The following is a 25,859-nucleotide window of genomic DNA, read 5'->3' as shown; positions in this document are numbered from 1 at the left end:
TGGGTCAGACTGTCAACACAAAGTGCCATCGTGTGGCAGATTTGGAAACATGCAGCTTCCCAAAAATTTAAATAAAGTTGAAGAGTTACCAATTTTGATGGTGAAAGTGAAGGTGATCATCGCAAACTGTTAATGTGCATATGGAAGAGGGCCGGTCAGATAGAGACAAACTTCAGAGTAAATTGGGTAAGGGCTTTAATTTCTATTTCTATTTATTTATTATTTGTTTTTTAGTGGAACTCTGGATTACAACTTATATCCCCTTGTGTTTGAGTTGAGTTTTGGGCTTAGAGGAAATAGTAGTTTCTAATTGAACTGGAAGCTCAGTTTCCCTTGTGCATTCCTTTTTCCAAGAATCCGAGTAAGGGAACGATTTTCCAGGGATGAAACGGTCAAGAGGCCTCCTGACTGCAGTCCTGATAGGCACCAGGATAACAGACACCGTATTCAAGGGAGCACAGCTCAATATACGCGACAGCATTCAGAACCCACCCAGCAAAGGACAGTTCCCCAGCCTCAGCACAGCCCAGGCCACCATCCGATCCATGGGCAAACACCCTACCCTACTTCGAACTCCGACTACCAACACTCTGGTCCTGCTATGGACTCTCAGCCCTATTTGGCCATGATTCCATTAGAACCAAGTGCCAAACCTTCTGAACCCCCTGAAGTACAACCACGAAGAAGAGTTAGTTCTGACCAAATCTATGCTGCCCATAGGGAGGCACGATTGGAAGCGAGGCAAGCCCTAAAGGAAGAAGCCCAAACAGAGGGCCTGTTAAAGAGCAGGAAAGCTGTGTTGCCCTCAGAGATACGGCGAAGGGAAAGGAGTGTGGATGACACACATAGGGGACGACATGAAGATGCAGACTGGCAGAACAAAAGTCCAGAACGAAGTAGGGCAAGTCGAGGTGAGGAAGACTGGGATTGGGAGAGACCAAGGGAGAGGGGGAGGGAGAGAAATGTTGAAAGGATCAGAGAATGGAGGAGAGAGCTTGGCCATGACAGCCTAGAGGAAAGAGCATTTAGATCATCGCAGCCCAGACAGCATCAATCCTCTGACCCTATATGCTATCAAGAGCCCCAAATTCAGCAAGCAGGGCCTCTAATGCATCAGCACCACAACAGACAGCATGCTGCACAACTTCAACAACAAGACCCGCAAATGCAACATAAGTATGACCATGTGAGACAGCAAGTGGATAGTCAAAGACAACAACAGGCTCAAAGACAACAGGAGTTGGAGCTACAAAGACATAAGACTGTACGTCAACAGCAAGACTCCCAGAAGAAACAATATCCCCAAATACACCAAGAGTCTGAGCATCACAGGCAGCAGCAGCAGGCTGCATCTGAGCACCAGAGGCTTAACTCAGCCTACCTCCAGAAGGGCTCCTCTTTGCCTCAGGCCAGACACAGAAGCACGGAGATGGGTGGAGGGTCCAAACTCAAGATACGAACGCGCTCCATGTCAGATATAGGTATAAGCCAGCATGCTGTCCTGTATGGTATGGACATCAGCAGAGAGGCATCCAGGACCGGCCCTGCACCAGGAATGGCTAACGGGGAGACGGGCACCCTGGACACAAGGGTGTCAGTGGCACAGCTGCGACACTCTTATCTGGAAAATGCAAACCGGAAACCAGAATTGTAGGTCCACTGAGCATGGGCTCTGTGTTGCATCGCTAAATAACTGTCTAACATTAATAAGCTGGTGCAAATAAATAATACAGTGTCAATCTGAGAAAATAACGGTGATGCATTTTATGTGGCATGGAAGGTGTGAAATACTGTTGTGTCTCATTACATTTCTGCAAACTAGCATTAGTTACTGTTTTGACAGTTGGGTCACAGCTGCATGTTACCATCAAGTAACTGACCTTTATATCTGTGTTGCAGTTAGGCTGTGTTAAGTGTCTGCTTTTATTTTATTTTTTTAACCCAAGTGCGTCTGAAGGTAATATGTTAAATTAAAAAAACAAGACCAACCATCTTTATTATTGGTTTAAATGTACTTTTCCTTTTTGTTGTCTTCGTCACACTTTCCAAATTCATCCATTCCTCCAAAAGTGAGACTACTAAAGTAGATCTCTCAGCTGTGGAAGTAGATCCGTCTAGCAGCAGTGATCGGGACAGGGGTGTTCGCAGACCTCGGCGCTACATCACTCCAGGAGACAGTCGAATGTCGGAGAGGTTTAGGACCCAGCCCATCACATCTGCAGAGCGTTTGGAGTCTGATAGGTACAAGAGGAGGTTTCTGTACTAGGAACTCCTTATAACAAGGCCATTGACAAAGGAAAAAACACAGAATGGCATGAAAGAGCATGACTCTACACCGGCCATAAGGTTATGGTCCCGTGGTCAAAAGATTAAATGAAATATGGTATAAATTCAGAGGAATGATGTATTTTTATGTCTTCTACAGGTCTCGTCTGAGCCCTTCACAACTACAGGATGCTGAAGGCGAGTATAGTCTATCAGAGAAAATGTGTTTAGTTTAAAAACTGTTTAAGGAAATTTTCATAACTTTTGCAATATATAATTATACATATAACATAATTCTTTCTTTTTAAAAGCAGATGAAGAAAAACTGGATGAGAGAGCCAAGATGAGTGTGGCTGCAAAGAGGTCTCTCTTCAGGGTAAATCATTCATAACACACGATTAATGCTGTTAAACCGTTTTAAAATCATAGTTTCAAAAGCTGAAATTTGGCTTAGATCACCTTTGGTGAGTTATCTGAGTATACACGGAGGTTGAAACAGGTATACGTTTTGTTTTGATACAGGAACTTGAAAAAACATCGGACGGTGGTGTTCCCAAACCACGCTCACGAAATGCCGCTGTAGAAAGACGTCTGAGAAGAGTTCAGGACCGCTCACACACACAGCCTGTCACCAACAAGGAGGTGGTCAATGCTTCAAGGTAGATGGGCATTTTGAAGCTTTTCTTTTCCTTTACTCCTTCCCTTCATTTTTAAAAGTCATTTCTCTGCTCTTATCTGTAATTTTCTGTGCCTGTCTTGTCTTTTTCTTCCTTTCTCTTTGACACATCTCGAGACACTTCTATTTCTGCCTTCCATCACCTTAATTTCACTGTTTTTTCTTTATATATATATATATGTGTCCTTTTCTCCACTTTAAGCGATCCTGCCACATCTTCACAACCTCCGGTTTTCCACAGTAATCTAGATAATGTGTCCGGATCCAGAGTAGACAGCACCAGTGTGACTAGCATCAGGTGGGCTCGGATGTTTTTCTGAGTGTACGTGTGATATTAATGTACTTAGTCAAACAACTCTGCTCAAACAAGTATATAAAGACTGGTGATGTGTAAAATATCTCCCTGGACCCAAAAGGGTGGATGCTGGGGTGGTGGATGGGTTGAAACAGAAGATGGTAATGCAGGGCAGCAGCATTGACATAAGGGAGAAATGGGATGTTTTCCAGCATAAAACTAAATTTATGAATTTTATAGAGAAGAGGGTGCGTTACAATGTATTGTAAAAAATTATATTTAGTACTGAAGGCATCTAGCCAGTATGCTTGATTAAAAATAATTTAAAAAATACTCTTTAATAATGCACTTAGAGAATTGGGATAATTTATAAACTGGAATAATTTATGTTATCCAAGAATTTACTGATATGTTGGGAGTTCTTTTGGGTGAGTTCGTTCATAAAACAGTCCAAAAGCAGGAAAAGCCAGATGCAGGTAGTAAAATACAAATTGTCTTTAATAAGACATTAAGAGAAAAATGGCAATAAAACGTGCTATTGAGCTTTTCTGGATAAGTCCCAAATTAGGTTAGGAGGAGAAGGTCAACTGAAGGTCCAAGAAGTAAACAAGAATAAAGAACAAAAGATAGCCTGAAAAGCTGCACATGAACAACCCTTACATTTGCTTCAAGCAAATCCCTCCATTGAATGACATCCACACATATGAATTGGAGAGATCTGCATGATGTTTGCGCTCTAAATAAAGCTAAAACCCACAACCACACCTAGTTTCTAACTACCCTTTCCTATTTAATTTGCCATATTGTTTGCGGTTAATAAATCTCCGTCTCCCTCTCCTGGTTGCAGTGCTGATGTGCTCATCCAGCTCACCTTACCTTGTTATTTCTGCCCTCCTCATGCCCTACTTCTTTGCTGTGTGCACCTTATAGGAGATAGAAGACACTGCTTACACAATAACTCATTCAGAACTTTAAACGTTCAGTTTCCAATCATCACTGCTTCTTGCAGTGATTTTCACATGCAGGTCACAAACCTTGGTGAAGGAAAAGGTTGCATATCATCAGAAAGGTTAAAGCTCACGTGTCTTGCAGTTTGTTTACCAGGCCAGGTTTAACTCAGCACACTACTGCAAACATTCAGCTGTATTATATGATTATCAGTCATCTGTGGGCTGATCTGCTTATGCCTCTGTTGCTGTGACTGTAATCTGACACAGCCATTTACTCATCAGGTAAACTTAATAAAGTATATAAAAAGCAGACTTTAAGGATGCTGCTCTGCAGGTGGTTAAAGTATCAAAAAGACAAATTTAAAACTCTGTATAATGTTTTTTGAGTAATTTTAGTAATTATTACTCTATGAACTCAAAAAAATCTTTTTTTGTGCTTTCAGTGGCCCAATTTGCCATTTAATTCCACTGTATTCAAGTCGAAGGCAGATATCACTGTAGTATAAAAATGTCCCAGCTTAAAGTAAACCTTTATTTATTTTTAAAATCAACGACACCGGTTGCTCGGTCACTGACATCCCTTTGTCTCTACCCCAGCATTCAGGGTTCCTCTCAGCCAGGCTCAACAGTCCAGGAGCAGGACAAGGAAAGCCAGGAGCACCAGAAACCAGCTCAGGCTTCCACTGCAGGGGTGGAGGTAAATGGCCAGGAAGGTGTCCCAGAGGAGCCAGACCTTTCCACGCTCAGTTTGTCTGAGAAAATGGCCCTGTTCAACCGCCTCGCCCATTCTACAGGCAAGACTGGTGAGGGGACTCGAGGGGACACCCGCCAGCGCAGAGCTAATGCTCGTTTTCAGACTCAACCTATCACCCAGGGAGAGGTGAAGAAGGTACAATAATTTCACCTTTTACAATGTCAATATACAAAGACCCCTAACGACCACTACTAGTTCTTCTACTTTTCTTCTAACATATATGAGCAAAGCGCTGTGCAATATATATGTTATAATTAGATTTGTTTTATTCAAAACTGATGTGGGATTAGACATAAAATAAGGCACAAAAATTGGTAGAAGTATATAGAAAAGACACTGAAAGAAATAACATGAAAGACTGCAATGCTCAACAAAAAGTGCAAAGAAAGCAGAGAAAATTGGCTGAAAACAAACAAAGGGAACAATTACAACTAACAACAATGAAATTGTGTAAGTAATGATAAAATGAAATGAATGATATTCTTGTTTATCACAAAAGCTCTAGAGTAAAAGCAAATTTCTGCAGGAGGTTAACAATTTTCTGGCAGGACTGATGTGCAGACAAAAGTGTAATTTAATTAGAATGAACAATAGATCATCTAGAGTTTCTTTGCTGTAAGATTTGCGAAAAACCTGCAAACAGTTTACTTTCAGGTTACTTCCATTGACTGCAGTGAGCACCACGAACAGTTTGCCTCAGTGCTTTAGCGACAGCTGACGCGGTTCTATGTGCAGAGGGATGACTTTTACATAGCACAAAAAAGGTCACAGAGTTTATTTTGCACTTGTGTTTTTTAAAACTTTACTAGCCTCCATATGTCACAAATGACAAGAAGTTCACAAATGGGAGGCCTGACACAATTTTCGTTTATCACATTAATGTTGTTGTTTCCAGAGCTACCCTGAATTTTATAATACTGTATATATTAGTAAGGGTGAAAAATGAAAACGTTCCTCCCCGGCATCTTCTGACGAAGATAACCTGACATCACGCTGAGATATTTTATAAAAGGTCAACTTTATCTCCACCATGTTCTCAGCAGTGAGTCATAGTCAATACCTGGTTTCCACACAGGAAGATGAGCTGGCAGTAACCTCTGCGGTGTGCAATGGTGACTTAGAGACCAGTCAGGAGGAACATGTAAGACCCCTGCTGCATTTGTGGAGCTTATGATTGGTTGCATTGAAAAATCCCGCCAGGACTGATCTGATCAGGTCCTGCTAGAAGCCAGTGTTTGTGTCTAGTGGCTTTTGGTGTCGGTTAAAAATTAATTTTATTTTGCCTCAGTGTTAGATGTGTGTACTCTTTGCAAAACAGCATGTAATTTAAAGTTCCGGTTGAGTTTTTTTGTTATCTGTGGCTATTTTTTTAATGGTTGCTGCTTCTGGGACATGCTTGTTCCCTGCATAACAAGCATGGGATATTCAAATGCAAGCAAATACAGCTCTTTAGTTTGTTTAGTCCTGAAGTAACTTCTGTTGCAAAAGAAATGCTTACCTGTGGATTTAGTATGTGGATAGATGTGATACTGAACGTGTGCAAAATTTGGTGAGACCTTGAATTGCAAACAAAATCAGTGTGTGGTAGTGGTGTGGAGCTTTAGCATGTTATTGATGACTGGTTATTTCCGTAAATGTATAAGCCACCTGTGCTGGAGCACCTTGAGGAAGAGACATAAACTACACAATGTAGGAGATAACATCAATACAGCTTTGATGCACATTTCTGGCTTTTAAAGTTTAATTCCTAACCACAGATGACATATAAAAGAGAAACTGCATAGTGTAGTGCTTTACACTTTGGCCTAACAAGCGAAACAGCCTCAGGTTGTTCCCAGCAGGAGACAAAAACTCTTGGCTGTTGTGTCAGGAAGTCATCGGGAAAGTGTGTACTTGGGGTTGGCTGTCTTTTATATACAGTGTGTGTTTCTAACTAATCCTTTGACTGACTCTTGTTTGAAGGGTTCAAATCAAGTGTCAAATTTTAAATCCAGCTTTATTTTTTAGCTCATCATGCTCCTGTAGTTCAAAGTATTAGGGTGTCTGTATTCATTAACTTCTTGTTGCTCAAGAATTTCAGATGCATTTTAATTCAATTCAATTTTATTTATACAACTCCAAATCACAACAATGGTTGAGGTGCTTTAAATTGTGAGGTAAAGACCCTACACTGCACTGATAACTCCATGATGCCACACTGGTTAACAAAAATGGAAGTATGAACCTAATTAAAAGGAAATGACTGAGCCGTGTTTAAGTATGACGACGTGGCTAAGATGTATATTATCAGGTAATTGTGTGAATGACAGGTACTGCTGTGGCTTCAGTTGTGCTGTGATTGCTGCTTTCCTTCCTCTAAACAGTCCACATGTTTCTTCCCTACCTTTTGGCCTCTTTGCCATACCGTCGTCTGTCTGTTCACCATCACATCCACATAGGCCTACGTTCTGCAACCTATCCCTCCATTGAGTTCTAATTTGTCTGCTTTAATTGTATTCACGTCCTCCGTCCTTCATATCGATCCCTTCGCCTCTTCTGTTGTTCTGTCTTTTGTGTCCCGACTTTCTCACACGACTCCTGCTGTTCTTGCAGCTGAAAAATAGCGGCGAGATCAAACTGGAGCCCCTGTCAGCCTCCCTGGTTCGATCGGTGGCAGCTGTCACCTCCCAGGCCTCCATCGCCATGGTAACCAAGGCATCAGGCAGCAGTGCCGGTGATGATGATGGTCTTCATTTAGAGAAGTCCACTGCCGTCACCTACATCCCTGCCCAACAACAGGCTTCCAGTAGCACCAGCATTCACCAGGAGAGGGCGCCGAAGTACTTCTCCATGACCCAGAGTGGGGACCCAGGCCACCCAGAGTCTGAGCTCAACTCCTCCCCTCATCCCTTCCCTGAGAGCCAGGAGAAATTTGGGGCCCCTCCTGCTCCCACCTCCTCAACTGATCACAGGCAGGAGGAGGAGAGCCGGAGAGCACCGAAAGAGGAGGAGGTGAGGCAAAGACAGCAGGGAGGAGCCAGAGAAGCCGGCCAAGGCAGCAGCATTAAGGGTAAGCGGCACTCCCCCGACAGGGACAGAGACGACAGGCAGCAGCATCCCCGGCTTCAGCACTTTGCCGAGCCCTCTTTGTGGGGGGGCGAGTCAGAGTCTCTGCCCAGCTGGAGAGCCGCAGACGGAGACTCCCACGAGAACAGAGACAGAGCAGAGGGAGGAGGACGAGGAAAAGGAGGCTACCTGAGGGAGGCTGCAGCAGCGCACAGTTCCTCCACACATAAGCAGGAGAGAGGCAGTGGCCCAGTCTCAGGTAGGAAGCTTCTGATGGGTGGGTGGGTGGGTGGGGGGGGGGGGATTGAGAGAAGGATGGACAAAGAAATAAAAAAAGAAGGGGCAAAAAGAAAAGACAGAACGGAAGTGACAAAAAGACAGAAGGAGAAATGTCTGGGGAAGGGGCTGCTCTCATTATCCTCATTGTCTCATGCAGCATGCTCCCACGCATGATTGGTTTTTGCCGGCTGCACACACACTTGTCCCAGCTGGGTGTGTTTGATTTGGCTGATACAGAAAGAGAGAGAGAGAGGCGTCTGAGACTGCATCTAATTAGCATATTTTTCCATGAATTTACCTCGTGGCTTCTTTGTCTGGAAAGAGGAAGCCCTTTCCTAACATGCTGTTGATCAGCTAAGATTTTTATATAGAACTGTCTCTCCTCACTGCTGTGGCTTCTACAGGGGCTGTCATCCCTTTTGCACCACATTACGCCTGTGGCTTAGCTGTGCACATGCTACAGTAAAATAGGCCTGACCTGTTTTTATGTACTAATGCACAGAGTGTCCAGGGGTGGTCCTTTCCCATGCATGCACACAAATAGTACATGCAGAGATGAAAGCACTCATTGAGAGAGTGCAGAGCAATTGTTGGGCACTTAAATAAAGCAGGTAGAGGACAAGAGGGACACAATGGAAGGCTTGTCTGCAGGCTATAGCCTTATTTACTTCTGCATGAGTAAATCTTCACTATAGTAAGATCCTTTATATGAGCTTATCATGATTCACTGGAGAAATACCACAACATGCCTAAAAGCCTTAATAAGACACATGTTAAGCCTACTGTGTAGTTGTCCTTCTGACTGTGGCTAGAGTTTTTCACCATACTGTGAGGTATCGCCACAGTATATTTAATGCACATTAAGTGGGGATATTCTGGGATTCCTCCCTGCAGGAAATCCTGATCATCTCACACTTTACTTTCTATGCAGCATTTTCATTTTCTGTATCAGTATAGTGGACATTTTTTAAAAGAAATGGAAAACTGCACTGTAATGCAGCGAGGCTCTCTGGTATTCTGTACTGCTTTCAAAAATATTTCCAGTGTAATATTATTCCTGCTATCCCTGCTGAGTCAACATACATATAGATTTACTTTGCTGCCCTCTTAACTTTGCCTCATTCCAGAGAGAGTGTAATGAACTAACAGTCTCATATCAGGCTTTTCTGTTTTTGTTTGCCCAAAGGGCCATTTGTCACCTGCTCACATTAATAATTAAGCTTCTTTTAATAGCTCAGATACCCATGTTCAAAACTTTGTGCACACTTTAAAGTATGTCAAGTATATCTGTGCTTTTAGGTGATTCAGAGGATATTCGTGTGCATCTCAGATATGTTTCTGAGGGTGAAAACACAGGCAGGCAGAAAGATAAGATAGCACACTAGCAACAAAACATATTCAAAAAGTTGCTCAAAGCTTCATCTTCTTACATATAACTTGCAGAGTAACAAGTTAACAAAAGCATTTTTCACTGGTGGGAAAAATGCTTTTGCTCAAAATATTGAGGTGTCTTCTAACGTCTGCAACTATGTGGCTCGAACTTAAATCCGACAAAATCGTTTCCCTGTGTGCATACATGCATTTCATGTTGCTGCACAAATAGATATATGGTAACCTCATCTTTGTGTTTAGTAACACGTGAATCCATTTCCAGATAATTATTGGAGTATTTACACCGTGATTGTTTGCAAAAAAAGGGTTCTTTCAAAAAATGCTTCAGGAACGTTTTGATATATTCAAATTTATAAGAGACAAACAAAATTATAATCAGTTCAGTGAAAAGAACAATGTGGTCATTTCCAATAAACCCAGCGCTAAAATATCAGATGGAGCTTCCCTAAATTCATCAGCCAACAAAGTTGACTTTGACTTTTCTGTTAGTTTAATTTAGTTTTACCTTTTAGGGCTTACAAATGATCCTGCATCCATGCTAATATGTTTTTATTTCAAAACACTGCTAACATCTACACTGTTTCATCGCATTAACACCAATAAAGGTGGGTCTATTGAAAATACTGCTGAACCAGATGTAGTTTGAAAAGTCTTAGTTCAAGATATAGACTGTATATAAAAGTTGAACATAGAAATGCTTTGATTCTTTCCTTTGGTTGGAAAAAGAAATCTGAGAACGTAGAAGTCTGAAAAGATGAAAGGTGTAATGTTGTATTTCAGGCTGTTGAAAAGATTTGAATTTAACCCAATTCCCAAACAGATTCATGTTTACTCCCACTCAGCAACTTTCTGTTGAAAAGAGTTCCAAAAAACGTCTAAATGGTAACCACTGTATATATAAAGTATAAAAAAAAATTGTATGCCATTTATTGTAAAACCAAAAATTGTTTGCATGCACAGGGATGAAATGGTAAACAGTGTCATCTCACAGCAAGCTCATCTGAGGAATTTCCAGAGGTATCATAAAGGATTTCAAACAAGTGTAATCACAGTGGGACATATTTTCACATATGGAAAAGTTATCTTTTTAATATTTTTCAACAGGTTTTGATGGAAGGCCTGTGGCACATAATCTTTTATGTAAATATCTGTAATTTTGATCACTTAATATACACTATTGCATTCTATTTTTCTCCCAGATGTGCCGGATCACCACACGCCATTGAGGCCGCTGATAGCTAAAGTGTCATCCAGGACTGTGTCGCACGTTTCAAGCAGCCAGCAGCAGCAGAAGACCGTCATTCAGCCTCCCCAGACCCTCCCTAAACCTTTCACACAGCAGCCTCCTCCAAACCAACCCAAACCTCCGTCATACATCGAGCCCCAGCCATACTCCCAGGCCCCACCAACATATCCCAAGCCTTTCAATCACTCGCCACAAACCCAGCCCAAACCTCAGGGATTCGTCCAACTTCTCCCTAAGCCTTACCAGCAGACAGCACCGCAGCCTCAGCTCAAACCCCAGGTGCCTCCGCAGACCCCCCCCAAACCTCAGTCCTTGCCCCAGGCGCTCGTCAAGTCCCAGTCCCTGCCCCTGGAACACATCGAGGACTTGGGCAGACACAGTGATCATTCTGGGGACCTGCTGTCCCCCACAGAGTCCGGAGACCAGCTGTCTGACGGCATGTCCAGCAAACAAATGTCCATAAAGGAGAGGTGAGTGACAGCTGAAGGTTTCATCTAATGCAAATTTACTTATAGATTTATTTATTTGTTGTAGATGTAAAAGCAGAGGGGGAAAAAAAGATGTAGAGGATACGATTAAAATGTCCATTCACTACATCGTTACGAAATTAAAGAGTTGATATGTCTGCCACCACACAGCTGAAACTGTTGCGAAGTCTATTGCTGCCGTCTTTGTTGTTATGCCTCATTATGTCTTTGTCTGTTCATGAAGAAAAATTAAATTACAGCTAATAATGTTCAGCTCAAAAAAGGCCTGACCTCTGAAAAGGTCCTTAGAACATGGTGCCAAACAAATGTGACTTTTACTTAATTCACAAAATTGGATCACGTCCATTTATAAGGTAAGAACTGCAAAAGCTCTCACGGTGACATTAATCAGAACACAGACTCAACTTTACTTCAGCATTACAGAAATCAGTCGGAGGTGGGCAGTGCACAGCCTCGCATTAGGCGTGGGTTTAGTGAAATTGGTTCAGTAACCATACAAAAACATTTTTTCACATAAATGAAATAAGTGCAGTGTAACCAAAAGACCTGACACTTCTTTTTTTTTCTGAATATAAATACCTTCAAAGGCTTTGCTGCCAAACATGGAATACAAACAATGGCACGCATGACCGTGACTGGGATCCTTTAGGTGAATGAAAATTCACAAAGAAAATAATTCTTTAAAGCTTGTAGCCTAGCAACACTGGCTAGGCTACAAAGTGGATTCACAAGTTCTGGATCCAATCAGAGTTCGGCTCTTTACAAGGTGTAAAATGAAATGCCAGCAAAGATCAGATTTTGATTATTTTCTGCTGGCTGAGTCAAAAAAGACAAAGCTTGCTAACATTGTAGTGTTGCACCTGATAAGACTGTGTGTCCTTCACTGCCGTATATAGGTTTATTTAACTCTTTCACATCTATGGAGGTGGGAGAGATTCATTATTAGCATCACTGTGTTTCACAGCTGGCAGAGAGCTGAGTGGACTGCTAGAGTCCCCTGAGAGTTTGCACATTCCTCCTAATGCCCTCGTTTCTGCCCTGTCCAGACAAGGAGAGGAGATGATGACATACTTTCCTTTACCCCTCGGCCATTCGTTATCAGGGCTCCTCATGCAGTCTTTGGAGGCCTTTGTTACAGTTTTTCTCGATTGCTTAAACACATTTCTTGAAACTATGCCTCGTATTTTCAAAACAGTAAACACAAATCCATAACTTCTCACCCAATTTCCCAAACATCGTATTGTCAGGTCAAAATGAAGCTCTACACTCAAAACCATTTGCTCTTGCTGAAAAACCAAACTTTGACTACAGACATCACACACACGGCCTCAAAAACACATGCACAACAACATAGTCGTACACATTGGTGCAATAAATGTAAAACAGTATTCCCAAAACTGGCAAGTTATGTTGCTTGTGGTTCTTCTCCTCAAAAACCTTTTCACATGATGAACACAAAAGACACAACCAATGTACATACAGTGGGACATTTTTATTCATGTACCATACAGTACAATAGACACCAAAAACATTATTCCACCATTGGCTTCTGGACTTTGGCCCTAAGAATTTTACAAGGCACTGTCCAATGACAGAACACAGATTTTTTTTTTTTTTTTAAATAAGTATAGGATATTAATTAAAAGCCTAATTTTTGCCTGTTAAAAGATTATCTCTTGTCTTATGTCAGAGTGGCACTGCTGAAGAAGAGTGGCGAGGAGGACTGGAGGAACAGGATCAATAAGAAACAGGAAGTGGTTAAAGTGGCATCCACCGAGCAACCAGCTCAGCCATGGGAAACAGATCAGACCAGCCAGAAGAAGGTTAGTCTTTACTGTGTATACAGTATAACAACTGCGAAGCCTCACTGTGGTCACATTTAGAGTGAGTCATGTTTGATTTGGCAAATTTAAACCTAAGCTAAAGAAGAAAGTACCAAAAAAATGTAGCTTTTAAAAAATGTTTTTATAGTGATATCTTTTAGCATGAAAATTAAATCTCTCTTTCCAGTATCCAGCATTAAAATAAATTATAATTTATGCAGTTGACACTTTTGTGATTATATTTATTAATTTATTTGATTAAGTCAGACCCATTAACTAACTGTGCGGCTGACTTGCAGTTTTGTCGTGCTTCCCAGATACACTGGGCTGGTTCTTGCGCACTGTATGTAGATAAACTGCACTAAAACCTGTCTCCTCGCATAAATGTTTGTGGTTTCTCCATCACTGTGAATAAAACTGTGTGTGCTCAAATATGACTGGCAGGTCATTCTCCACGGATTACATTTCCTGGAGATTTAAGTAAAGTGGGCACAGGTTGTGGTTGTAAAACAACATTTGTCTTAAATGTTTGCAGAAAATGTCATGACATGACCAATATAAATGAAATCAAATTAATAGGAATAAATTTAATCCACTGTTTCAGAAAAGTGTTATATCCGCTTTCCATTTAGCTCCAGGTATATTTTTACAGAGCCTTTGCTCTAACAGTTTTGGTTAAACATAGTAAACACCAGTGCCTCATTTCCCTCCCCATCCTTCATCGTTACCATGCCAGCTTCTGCCCCCCCTCTCTTTCAGTTAAGTGCTCCTTTTCATTTCATTCCCTTTAGCCCATCTGTTGTTTGAGCGCAGTGGTGTCCGACCAGCGTGGCATCCAGCCCTCAGACAGCAAACACTAAATCATCCGCCTCGTTCTGCTTGTAGAATTAGCAGTCTGGGCTATTACAAATGAATTTTAACACAATCGGGGAAGCTTCAGGCTAAGTTTGACTTAAACCTCGAGAGGTAATACTTGAAAGCTTATCTGACAGAAAGAGTTATTTTGGAAATCTCTTATAAGTATTTATGCATCTCTGTTGGCTTAAACAGCATCTAGAAAGACATTTATAAGCTCAAAGAAGTTCTAATTTTGGGATTTGGGACTAGGGCACTTTAAAGGACTCCTTTCCTGCAGCTCGTACACTCAAAATTAGTATTCTGTGAGTTGAAACCGCCTGCTTAAACGCTGGATGCTAATCCTTAAGGCGATCTCGCCCCTAAAACCCATTAGTAACAATAGCAGTAGCCCCCCCCCCCCCCCCCCCCTCACTCTGACGTGTACTTCCCCTGTGTTTAACCCCTCAGGAGGAAGTGGTGGTTGTTCAGGACTCCTCTCTGTCTGTGTCTGAACAGCTGTGGGTAAGACCTGTTGGTTATTAGCTTGGCGTGGGATCTCTGTTTTCCTGTCACAGTTTTGTTTGGATGTTGTGCGAGGCTGCTTTTTGCTTTTCCTGAATCTGCTGGTCTGTCGATGCTCTAACACCATCTAATATTTAACATTTAACACATGGTCTTAATACTAGATCATATAAACTCATTAGGGTTTAAATATTTTAATTAAGCACTTCTTAAGTAATGTGCTCATGCTCAGAAATACTGTAGCATTTGATGAGCAATCACGAGTTCACTTTGCAAAAGTCACATCTCCACAGGTTGGCTAAGAAACTGCTTTAAATGCCAATATATTATATTTAACCAACCCTGGTATGAAGATATGTGGCTTATTATATTTTTTGAGTCTGAAATAAAATACGCTGTTAATGTCTTTTATAGTTTTGTATTTTGTTGTAAAATTTAAAAATAATACCCGCAATTCGTAGTCACCATTGTTGTTAAGATTGTAGTGTTTGGTTGCAGTTTTTGTTTCCTTCTATGATATGGACATGTTTGATATTCAACCTTTTTTTTACAACCTTTTTTATTTAAACCTGAAAATAGTTTAACAAGGAAAGCAAAGAAGAAAACATAATGGGTGTTAGTCAAACTGTATATCACAATGATGATGTTCACAGAGGCGATACGAAGAGAATACGGAAATATCTGTTTGTGCAGCATAGCTCCTCTTTGCTGATCTAGAAGACGGCAGTTTTATATATTCTGATTTTCTCGATCGATTCCATTAGCAATAATTTGTATTTAATGTTTGTTGCCCTTTTGGAAATTCTATTTGTGTCTTGTGGCCAGGGATGGGTATCGAAAACCGTTTCTTGTTGAGAACCGGTTCCCAGTGTTTCAATTCCTTGGAATTGTTTGCCATTTTTGCAAACGATTCCCTTATCGATTCCAGTCGCCCCGAATGACGTCACCACGTTGCGGAGCGTCATTTACCTGGCAGGAAACACGGCGCCTAAGCGGCTCAAACGCTCAAAAGTTTGGTTTTGCTTTACGAGAATGGATGACAACAGGGCAACTTGCAATACTTGCAAAGTAGATATTTCATTTAAGGGAGGAAACACTACAAATATACAAAAGCATTTGCTCACAAAACACACGATGACCTTAAATGAATGTCGTGTTTTTAATTCCGCTCCGGACTCGTGAATCTCAACCCAGCAGCAGCGGTAACGTTTGCACGTCCTCTCCCGTTAATGCGGCAGGTAAATAATCAACTAACAGTGCATATTATGTTAGCGCGATCTGCCTTATTACAAAATTCAATTCAATTCAATTCAATTTTATTTATATAGCGCCAAATCACAACAAATGTCGCCTCAAGGCGCTTCATAGATACCAAAACCTGCCATTACTGTGCATTTAGATGACCATGATGAGAGAGACAGACAGAGTCTGGCTCAGATGCTGGCAGTTCTCACTGCAGTCTACCGTTAGCGTCTCCTTTCAGGCCAGGATAGACGAATGTCACCGAGCAGTGACTAAGTTTGTGGTCAAAGGCTTGCACCCATTTGCCACAGCAGATGATTTTCGGTAAGTGAATGTGTTTAATTGTAGGCAGGGACATTACTGGATATTCTTGTGTAATTGCTACAGAATAATTGATGTTATACTTTGTTATTGCTACAGAAGAATATTTATTTTATTATTTTACATTTACAATTTTTTTTTCCTGGGGACCCTGTGACACCCCATTGAAGAGCCGTAGGCTGTGGATCTCTTAAGATCTCACTGTTGGGTTTGTAAGGCCATGTTACTCCTAAATTTCTATCTTGTTCAAAGAGAAGATATAAAACAAAGTTCTAAGCTATTAGACCTTAGTGTTCTCCTTTTTTAAAAAGAATCGATAAGAGAATCGATAAAGAATCGAATCGTTAAACAGAATCGAAAATGGAATCGGAATCGTGAAAATCTTATCAATACCCATCCCTACTTGTGGCAACTGTCAAACAAGTATAACAACATTTAGCAATAAAGAAACCACTGTTACGCACATTAAAAACCTTAGAAAAACAAAAGCAAGTGCTGCAGTACAAATCCAGCAGCAGCAAGACAGCATCTATTTTTGGTCGTTATCTGAGGCCAGTTAGACTCCTTGTGCGTGAAAAATGTAGACACAGTGTTTGGTTTTATGATCAGCAGATTGTTCAGTTGACTAAATGCATCAAATGCTTTGTCTTTGTGCACAAGCACTTTCCTCCCTCTTTCTCCTCTTCCTAGCAACAGGAAGGCTTTGAAAACTAATTCTACGTGTTTCCTTTTTACTGGAAATTGCAACCAAAAGCAGCACTTTAACATTTTATGATGCTTCTAATATGGAGTACAACCAGTTTACATCGCAGATCAAAATATGTGTTAAATATTTTCAACTTTTAACCAGTAAAAATATACCGCACATGTTTGACAGTGTGAACAGGCAACATGTTAAGACCCACGAGATTGAAAGAGACGGGGTTCCTTTAAGCTTTACGTTTTCATTGCACAGGTAATGTAATTTTCTCCTGGGCGAAGTGGCTTTTGCAATTTGCTACCTTGTTACTAACAGTAAACATAAATGTATTCAGCAACCTTTAACAAAAGTAAGTGCATTCTTTATTTTGGAGTGTTTTATTTAGAGACAGTAAAACTTCCTTCTTTTGAAAAGCTTTTGTCATTTCTTAAATGAATAATGAATATTTAAAACCGGCATGTTTTTAAAGGTAAAATTAAATTAGCGTCATGTTTACTGTTTAATAGTCAAACTGCAGTCCCAATTTCTGGCTTTGGTCTTCTTTCCTTTGCATCCATCGTTTGTCATCCTCTGTGTTCATTGTTTTTCCCTCGTTTCCTTTCATGTCTTTCAATTTTCCACCCACTACTACATCCTCAGGAGCCTGTCTTCTCCTCTACCTTTTCTCCTCCTATCTCCCTTGGCCAAAAGTGTCAGTATATTGACCATCATAGTCAGGTAAGGTCATGCGCCTAGCATGCTCAAACAGGCAGCATGTACTGGAGTCTTATCGTTCTTGCTTGGTCTGCAGCTACTCATGTGTTGAGCACTTTCTCCGTTATTGAAATTGATTTGGTTACGCCAACACGAGTGTACAGCCATCACTTCCACTGAGGAATACAGTGGACTATATATAGCAATGCACCCAGCATGCTCGAATGCATCCAATCTTTTTATAACTGCTTGGTTTGATACTGTTACTACATGAATAATTGCGCCTTTGAGAACAAAGCAGTGAATTGGAGGCGATGCAGTTCTTCCATGTATTTGTTTTATGTTTTAATCTTATTAAAAACAAGTCCTACATGGCTGGAAATACATTGAATTAAAGACTAACAGTTAGCTTCATTGTGTAGAGATGATTGCTTTTCATGCAGGGCTTGACACTTTAACCTAATAATCATTCATAATCTGATAATTTGACATGTCTGTGCAGAAGACGGGGGAGGAAATTGAAGCCCAGATGACCATTGAGGAGAGGAAGCAGATGATTTCAACTCGTGAGGATGCTTGGAAGGCAAAGGGCAAAGGAGCAGCTAATGACTCCACCCAGTACACAGTGGCTGCACGTATGGTCAAGAAAGGTGGGTGTCTTGGGTGGTGTTTAAAAATGCTATAGAAAAAGACTTTGAAGCAACAGTATACACCCCAAAAAATGGATTTATTTGGACTCTAGTGCTATTTACAAATCTGCATTGACTTAGTTGGTGACACCGGCTGTCGAAATGTAGAGATGCACTTGGCTTCTGGTGCCAAAAATGCCAAATGCAGTCTTTTTTTCATAGGCATTAAAGAAAAATCCAAAGACCTTATTGTGAGCAGGTTCATCTAGTAGTTATGTCGCTTGCTCTAAATTTGTGTCTATGTGTCTGCAGGCCTGGCAGCCTCCTCCTCCGTTATCAGCCCAATACTGTCGCCTGTCTCCACCAAGCTGAAGAGCAGCACGCCAGCTGTCAACAAGCCACAAGAGGGTGAGATAGATTTGCAAGTCATCACTGTCACCCCAGAGAAATCGCTGTCAGAGCTTTTAAAAAACTAGTTTGCAGTTTACCGAAGCTGATGGATTTAAAAATAATTCATAAAGTTCATAAAAAAATATCAGCTAATAACTTAAAAACAGTAATAACGGCACAAAACACAAAAAAGCTGGATGAACTTGTGTGTTTAACTTAATTACTTTAAGAAAATTTTAAGGGGTCCTGATATGTTTTTCTTTATTTTCTGTCAACTATAACTTTAAAATAACTTGGTGGATCCTCATATTGAATATGGCCAAAGTTTCAAATAAGTAGGCCAGTTTATGTACAAGTATGAGACAGAAGCTTTAGACTATTCTAGGTCTGCTATTTGTCCAGAATATCAGTGAGAGCAGGTAATCCTGGGAACACAACAGCCTCACCTACCTACTGTTCACAATTTTTGTATGCAAATAGCAGAAGAGCGTTGGCTTAAAGGGAGAGACACTAAAACAGCTTGTAAACAGAGGAAGAACTAAGAGACTATGCCAAGGCCCAGTGCATGATAAATAAAGATCATTTTGAACTGTAAATAATGTAAAAGCAGTCCAGAAAAATACAGGGATAGAAACGAACGTAATGAGAGCACCTCAATCTTAATCACAGCTGTTGTTTTAAAACTTGAATTATGTCTTCCAGAAATTGAGGCGAGGCCGGACATGGAGTCAGATAAGAAGCTTGACAAGTTGGAGAGCTTCTTGGGGCGCTTGAATAGCAAAGGTAAGCACATCCGCAGTGACTTTGACCTCAGCTTAGGAATATATTTCATTTTAAAAGCATTTTTAGTGCCAGTCCCCCAAAAATATCAACACCTTACTCTGCAGTGTTACCTTCAAAGAATCTGTATAGATTGCATCCTTATTATTTTAAACTTTTTTTTTCAGTGGCAGGTTTGCAGGAAACCACTATAACAGTGACTGAGAAGGCCGTGAAGGAAGTGATGAAGCTGGATGATGAGATCTTCTCCAAGTTTTACAGGCGTGTCGCTGAATTTCCACGCATGCCCACCAGGATTGACATCAGCGAGGATTTTGACAGCATATTTGGCTCCCAGGCTCCCAAGTAAGAAAAAAAGCTTCTAATAATACATCATCGGCCTCTTGGTAATTATTTTCCATTGTACTCATACTCATTTTTTCTTCCTGACTAGGCTGACTTCAGCCATGGTGCAGCACAAGCGCTCAGTTCGTCCTTCTAGAAACGTTCAGTCATCTAAAAACCCTCTGAAGATGCTGGCAGCTCGAGAGGACATCCGACATGAGTACACAGAGCAGAGACTTAACGTGGCACAGTTGGAAAGCAAGAGAATGAAATCCGAGAAGACGAGTAAGAACATTACTCTGTGTTTAGGAGTTTGTAGAACAGAAGACTTAATAGAGCCTCTCTGTTATTGTTTGTAATAAAAAAAAAAGCAACAACAGCAAAAATGGAAACGTTATTGCTGTTTGGAGTCAACAAAACTACATCCATTTTTAACCTCTGCAAATTAGCGTGACCCACTTATACAGACGTTTTTTCTGCATGGATTTTGTTACTTTAGTGTTTAATGAAGCAGTTATGTTATTTATTTATTAATTTTTATCCCAGTAGGCCTGTATTGTTTTTATAAAGTGTGTATTTTCTCATTTCAGTGAATAAAACCTCAGAATACTCCGAGGCTGCTCTGGCAGGTCTGGCCAGTAAAGAAAACTTCAGCAATGTAAGTCTGCGCAGTGTCAACGTCTCAGAGCAGATGTCTAACAACAGCGCTGTGCCGTACAAGAACATCATGCTGATGCAGATCAAAGGTGAAAACTCGCTTATATTGTGTGTTTGTCTTAACCTGTCTACCATTGTTTAATGCTGTGTCATTTCCAGCTCCCAGACATGGAATAAACATAATCTTGGACTAGAACCTTTTAAATGAGAGCTTCATTCATTCTTCCTTTAGTCTAAAACTAGGTCTAGCGGCACCGTGGGGTGGTGGTTAACACATTTGCTTTACCTAGTTTAAGATCAGGAGGAGACACAAACCCAGCCTTGTGCTGATCCCAAATCTGAATAAATGGGAGAGACGAATCTGGTGTAACAGCTGTGTCATATCAAATATGGGAAGCCCTCTCCTTGGGGAAAAAATGAGCAGCCAAAACTACCTTTAGTTTTCAGAGACTGGCTGTTAATGTTTAGGTTCATACTGCAGTTAGTGTTCTATATGAAAGTCATATTGTTGCATCATAAACTGCATCCATAAACTGTGTAACTGCGTGTCACAAACATGGAATCTGCTAATAAATCCTAGACTTTCCTTGAAAACTCTGCAATTTCAGCAATTGAATGTAATTGTATTAATAAGGCTTCAAAAGGCACTGAGAGGGTTAAATTAGCAGATAGCTGTCAGCTGTGTCACCACCACCACCTGCTGTGGCAACCACACCCCTAATTTTAATGTTTCACAGTATTCAGTTCAGTGATTTAAACATGAAGTGATTGAGGTGAAGCAGACATCTTGCTGTAGGCTCCTAGGTTGGTAGCCTCAAGAAAGTCAAAAGTGGTCATGCCCCGAATAATAAATAAATAATACAATTATAATAAAATATTGAGTTCTGTATGTACAGCAACAAACAAAAGGGGGAATTGCTGTATAAAAAACAGAATCTTTTTTTAAAGGCTATCTATGAATAATAAGTCTGTTTTTCATATGTTGATTTGGTCATCTCATCGTGTAGTCAGGCTTTTGTTCCTGTGATAATCCACCAATAAGAAAACAAGGGTCACACAAATTGTCGTTTCCATCTGTCCTTGTAAAATACTCAAAGTTTTGCCTCAAGCAGAACATCTATGATAAATCTACGGAAAAAATGAATTAAAGTGGCTTCCTATTTCTCGCAGGTCGTCGTCATGTTCAGACCAGACTAGTGGAGCCCAGAGCGTCGTCTCTGAACAGCGGGGATTGTTTCCTGTTGGTCACTCCAGAGCACTGCTTTGTTTGGATGGGAGAGTTCTCAAACGTTATTGAGAAGGCGAAGGTGAGTGTTGCCACTCTGTCTGGTGTGGTCAGAGCTACAGTAGCCATACTGGTGTTTGGAAAAAAAAAAGATTCATTGATTATTTAACTTTCATTCTCTGCGCACACACCCACTGGCACATATGTCCATCTGTGCTCCTCGTCAAACACGTTTTCAGCCTCTCCATTTTCCCAAAGGACGTCTGTCTAGACAGTTTTTAATAAACATTTGTTTTCCTTCTCTGTGATCTTTACACACTTTATTGTGATTTTATGCATGAAGAGCCAAGAAACAGTCGACCAAATCTCTTTTTTTTTTGTTGTTGACTTTAATATTTGACATTCTTATGAAGTTTCACCTCTTACTTCTAAGGGGTATTAATGGATTAATTAAGAAGCTAAATTTATTTGTTGTCTACATTAACATCATGGTGAGGATATGGCTACATTTACTCTTTATTTTTCTTTATATGCGACTCAGATCTACTTTATTATTGTCAGTTTAAACAGCAAATCACATGTCTAGTCTTTTTTTTTATCATCATTGACACAGCTTCTGTATGTGTTACTAAATTAGATACAGGTCTGATTTTTTTCACTTAATTTGACCTTAGTTTGAACAGTAACCCAAAATTTACACCACTCCAGTCGTCACCAAGATAACTCAACTCTGTCTCGGGGAGATGAGCAAGCTGAACTTTGTGTCTCTCTACTAGAGCCTTGTTAAGTTAAGAGATGCTGACAGTAGTGGTTAAATGAGTCTCCACATCCTAAAAGTTTGGAAAACTCTTTCAGGGAAACCATTCATGTAACATCCACACTGCTCCAGGCTCAGATTCCACATCGACACACAGAATTAAAAAGTTTCCTCTTTGTCATCTGCTTACACTTCATTGGCCTCCATGTTTACTTCAATGCATGCAGATTCAACAGAATCTAGCCCATGAAACTGAAATCTATCATATTTAATAGCTGATAAGATGATTATTTTTCTTTCGTGAATGCAGGCAAATGATTTGGCCACGTTCATCCAGACAAATAAGGACATGGGCTGCAGGGGGAACCAGGTGCAGGCCATCGAAGAAGGGGTGAACCCACAAAGTCCAGATACTCAGGAGTTCTGGTCAGTCCTCGGTGGACAGATGGCATATCAGTGTAAGACATAAGCTTTTGTCTGTGCGTTTGTACCACTGAACACACTTGTGTTGATAATATCTTAACATTTTCGGTTACTATGTTTAATTGTAGCGGCGGGTCCACCAGAGGAGGACGAGCAGTTTGAGAATGCCATCGTGGAAACCAACTGTATTTTCAGACTGCAGGATGATAAGCTGGTTCCTGATGATGATGAGTGGGGGAAGGTCCCACGCAGCTCCCTCCTGACATCCAAGGAGGTGATCTATAAAAGCCTCATTATAATTTTGATAGCTGCTTTTCATTTTTCAGCAGAATTTCCGCTTTCTGAACTTGGAAACATTTCATGAACGGAGAGGAAATAGGATTTCATCACTGGTGCAGTTTAGCTTTATTTTTGGTTTGCATTTGAATGGGAAACTTTTCAGCATTTCTGTCACATGTGCCACACGTGAATGCAAACCACTGAATTTCAGAAGAGAAATATTACATGGAAGAAATATAAGTTTCTTCTAAAAAAATGAGAAGCAGACCTATAGACGAAGGTCAAAGATAATGAATGGACTCTCTGGAGTCTAGATGGTGGTGGTGGATCAGAGTAAGAATTTCTGATGCAAACTTTATATGAGATGCAAAATAAAAAGAAGCTGGAGATTCACTGTCCTGAATTTAAAGAACAAGAACTGAACCTATGCTAACTTTCTGGAGCTAGAAAGGACTATTTTTGGAGACCGTCAAGCTATCAGCTTACACTTAGTTGGCAAGCTGTATGCATCGACTGTATATTGCACAGACACCTGCAAATTTGCACTAAGTAACATACAAAGGGGCTAGAGTTTCAGTCACTAAAGTGATGCACACACTTCTTGGATTGTCTCTTGCAAGAGTGTCAAACATAATGTCAAAGACTCTAATCCAGCTCACTGGGCAGCTTTGGGAAATGTGAAGGAGACCATCATTTTTTTTTTAGACTTTTAATTGTATTTTCAGCACAGTCAACATATTATTCTACTGATAAATACCTCCACCACATCTATTCATACTGCGCCAAAGTAATTATGTAAAAAAATAAACCATTAAATTGCAGAAAAGGGTTTTTTATACTAGAAAAATTTCTTCTTCTTTTTATTTTTTGTTTTTTTAGACTAGGTCCACAGTTAAACAAACAAATCATTCTATGAATTTACAAATCTTTCTGCATTATAATTACAGGATAATCTGGTCAATAAGCTACCAGAACTTTTCCCATAATTTTACATATTAATTTATTTATTTTGTTGACAGACATTTAATACGACAGCATTTCTTTATCACATAGAACAATTGAGTAATACTGTTGAAATTGCACTTCTCATATTAACAGATCTCAGGGATTAAATGTGTAGTTAAACATCTTTACATTGACAGAAAGAAGAGTTTCACTGATCTGGTTAAGTTCAAAGTGGGCTGTATAGGGCCCTCGATATAAAATAAGTTTGATGTTCTTGGTCTATAGCAAACAGCAGACCATATAATCTGCTAGATTTTTCCATTAAAATGCTTAAAAAAGGGAATAAAGCTGCAAATTCATATGAGAAATCCAGTTCAGTGACTGTCAGTCAAAGCAGTCGTGCTCCTCAAAATGCAAACTTTAAGCTTTAGTAAAATTTACTGTGGTGAGTTATATATAGCTCACCACAGTACACAGAGGTTAAAACATGTTTGCAGTGATTGTTTTTTGAGTTTTTTGTATTTTACTTCTTATTTCTGGGATTTATATAACAACACTACATGTCTTATTGCGTATAATATAGATGATTTTCTCCATATGTAACCTAAAAGGGGTTTATTAAGTTTGAAGCAGTGCTAACTGGGTGTCTGTGGTTGTTGTGCTTTCTGTGCTGCAGGTTTTGGTGTTTGATTTTGGCAGTGAGGTGTATGTGTGGCACGGTAAAGAGGTGACTCTGGCCCAAAGGAAGGTGGCCTTCCAGCTGGCTAAACACCTGTGGAACGGGACGTTTGACTACACGTGCTGTGACGTGAACCCTCTGGACCCCGGAGGCTGCAACAAACTCATACCCAGGTGAGAATACACATGCCTGCTTCACATTTTTATTTCTGGCCTCAATCGAACAACAAAACAGCTTAGTGTTTCAAAATGATCAACTTTATTTCTTAGTTTTTAAAAGGCTTTTGATTTCATGAAGTTTAACGTCCTTTTACTCTTTTTTTTAACCGTGCTCTTCTCCACAGGAAGGGCCAGGGACGTCCTGACTGGGCAATATTCGGCAGGCTGACAGAGCACAATGAGACAATCTTATTCAAGGAGAAGTTCGTGGATTGGACTGAAGTAAAGTCCCCAACGCCAAAGGAAGTCTGCGAGCTTGTACCTGAGCAGAAGGTGCAAATCAGGCTCTTGTTGTATGAGGATAAATAGCTTTATTCCACAGATTATCCACATCAGAGAAGCCTCATATATCGACTTTATCTCACCATCTGTTTATTTGTTGCGCTGCCTCAGGCTCAGTTCATTTTGTCAGGAACAGTATATTATACACTGGGACCAGGAATTAGAGCGGATATGCCTTTGGTTAGATGCTGTATGAAGCATTAGTGTGTCAAAGTGCCTTATTTTGCCTGTTGGCTCAGTTTTCACTATCACATCTTAACATTTCATTTGATTCTAATCCTGTCTGCAATCTTTCTCCCAGGAGGCTCCAAGGCGAGAGTGCCGGCCTTACGATGCCGCCCTAATGCTGCCTGTCCTGCAGTCATCAGTTTCCATGATTTTGGATGGGGTGAATGTCGGGCGTGGCCACGGTCGAGTGGAATCAGAGGACTCCATGAGGACTCAGGAGATCGTCACAGTTTCTGTGGACGTTTGGCACATCCTGGAGTTTGATTACAGCCGTCTGCCACGCCAGAGCATAGGCCAGTTCCACGAGGGGGACGCATATGTGGTCAAGTGGAAGTACATGGTCAGCACCTCAGGTTGGTCTCTAGTCATATTCTGACATGGTAAAAATGATCTACTTGACATTTTGCATTTGTGTGCTTTATGGCACACAAACAGGTAGGTGAGCTCTGATAATTCATTACAACGCCACGTCACTCAAAAAGACGTAAACGTTTTTTGTTGTGTACTGAAAAGAG

General features: G+C 40.6%; 1 protein-coding gene across 5 annotated transcripts in view; it reads left to right on the top strand.

Moving 5' to 3' along the window:
• The window catches only part of LOC146497302 (supervillin-like), a 46,223-nt gene that overhangs the window by 11,853 nt on the left and 8,511 nt on the right, over window positions 1-25,859 (top strand). For 2 of the 5 annotated variants that reach the window (XM_085140253.1, XM_085140249.1), the window contains exons 8-32: window positions 355-1,650; window positions 2,071-2,241; window positions 2,426-2,463; window positions 2,580-2,641; window positions 2,788-2,924; window positions 3,144-3,239; window positions 4,784-5,075; window positions 6,016-6,081; window positions 7,533-8,244; window positions 10,856-11,372; window positions 13,081-13,213; window positions 14,519-14,572; window positions 17,475-17,552; window positions 18,031-18,178; window positions 18,470-18,565; window positions 19,250-19,330; window positions 19,495-19,672; window positions 19,761-19,936; window positions 20,242-20,397; window positions 21,479-21,615; window positions 22,601-22,748; window positions 22,842-22,987; window positions 24,614-24,789; window positions 24,960-25,107; window positions 25,418-25,697. In XM_085140253.1, coding sequence (XP_084996379.1) covers window positions 355-1,650; window positions 2,071-2,241; window positions 2,426-2,463; window positions 2,580-2,641; window positions 2,788-2,924; window positions 3,144-3,239; window positions 4,784-5,075; window positions 6,016-6,081; window positions 7,533-8,244; window positions 10,856-11,372; window positions 13,081-13,213; window positions 14,519-14,572; window positions 17,475-17,552; window positions 18,031-18,178; window positions 18,470-18,565; window positions 19,250-19,330; window positions 19,495-19,672; window positions 19,761-19,936; window positions 20,242-20,397; window positions 21,479-21,615; window positions 22,601-22,748; window positions 22,842-22,987; window positions 24,614-24,789; window positions 24,960-25,107; window positions 25,418-25,697 — 5,522 coding nt within the window. The remainder of the gene's footprint in view (window positions 1-354; window positions 1,651-2,070; window positions 2,242-2,425; window positions 2,464-2,579; window positions 2,642-2,787; window positions 2,925-3,143; window positions 3,240-4,783; window positions 5,076-6,015; window positions 6,082-7,532; window positions 8,245-10,855; window positions 11,373-13,080; window positions 13,214-14,518; window positions 14,573-17,474; window positions 17,553-18,030; window positions 18,179-18,469; window positions 18,566-19,249; window positions 19,331-19,494; window positions 19,673-19,760; window positions 19,937-20,241; window positions 20,398-21,478; window positions 21,616-22,600; window positions 22,749-22,841; window positions 22,988-24,613; window positions 24,790-24,959; window positions 25,108-25,417; window positions 25,698-25,859) is intronic. The other 3 variants (XM_085140250.1, XM_085140251.1, XM_085140254.1) reach the window with 3 other exon arrangements.

The sequence above is a fragment of the Neolamprologus multifasciatus genome, chromosome 18, assembly GCF_963576455.1.
Source record: "Neolamprologus multifasciatus chromosome 18, fNeoMul1.2, whole genome shotgun sequence".
Taxonomy (NCBI): Eukaryota; Metazoa; Chordata; class Actinopteri; order Cichliformes; family Cichlidae; genus Neolamprologus; species Neolamprologus multifasciatus.
This window is presented reverse-complemented; position numbering and strand designations above follow the sequence as displayed.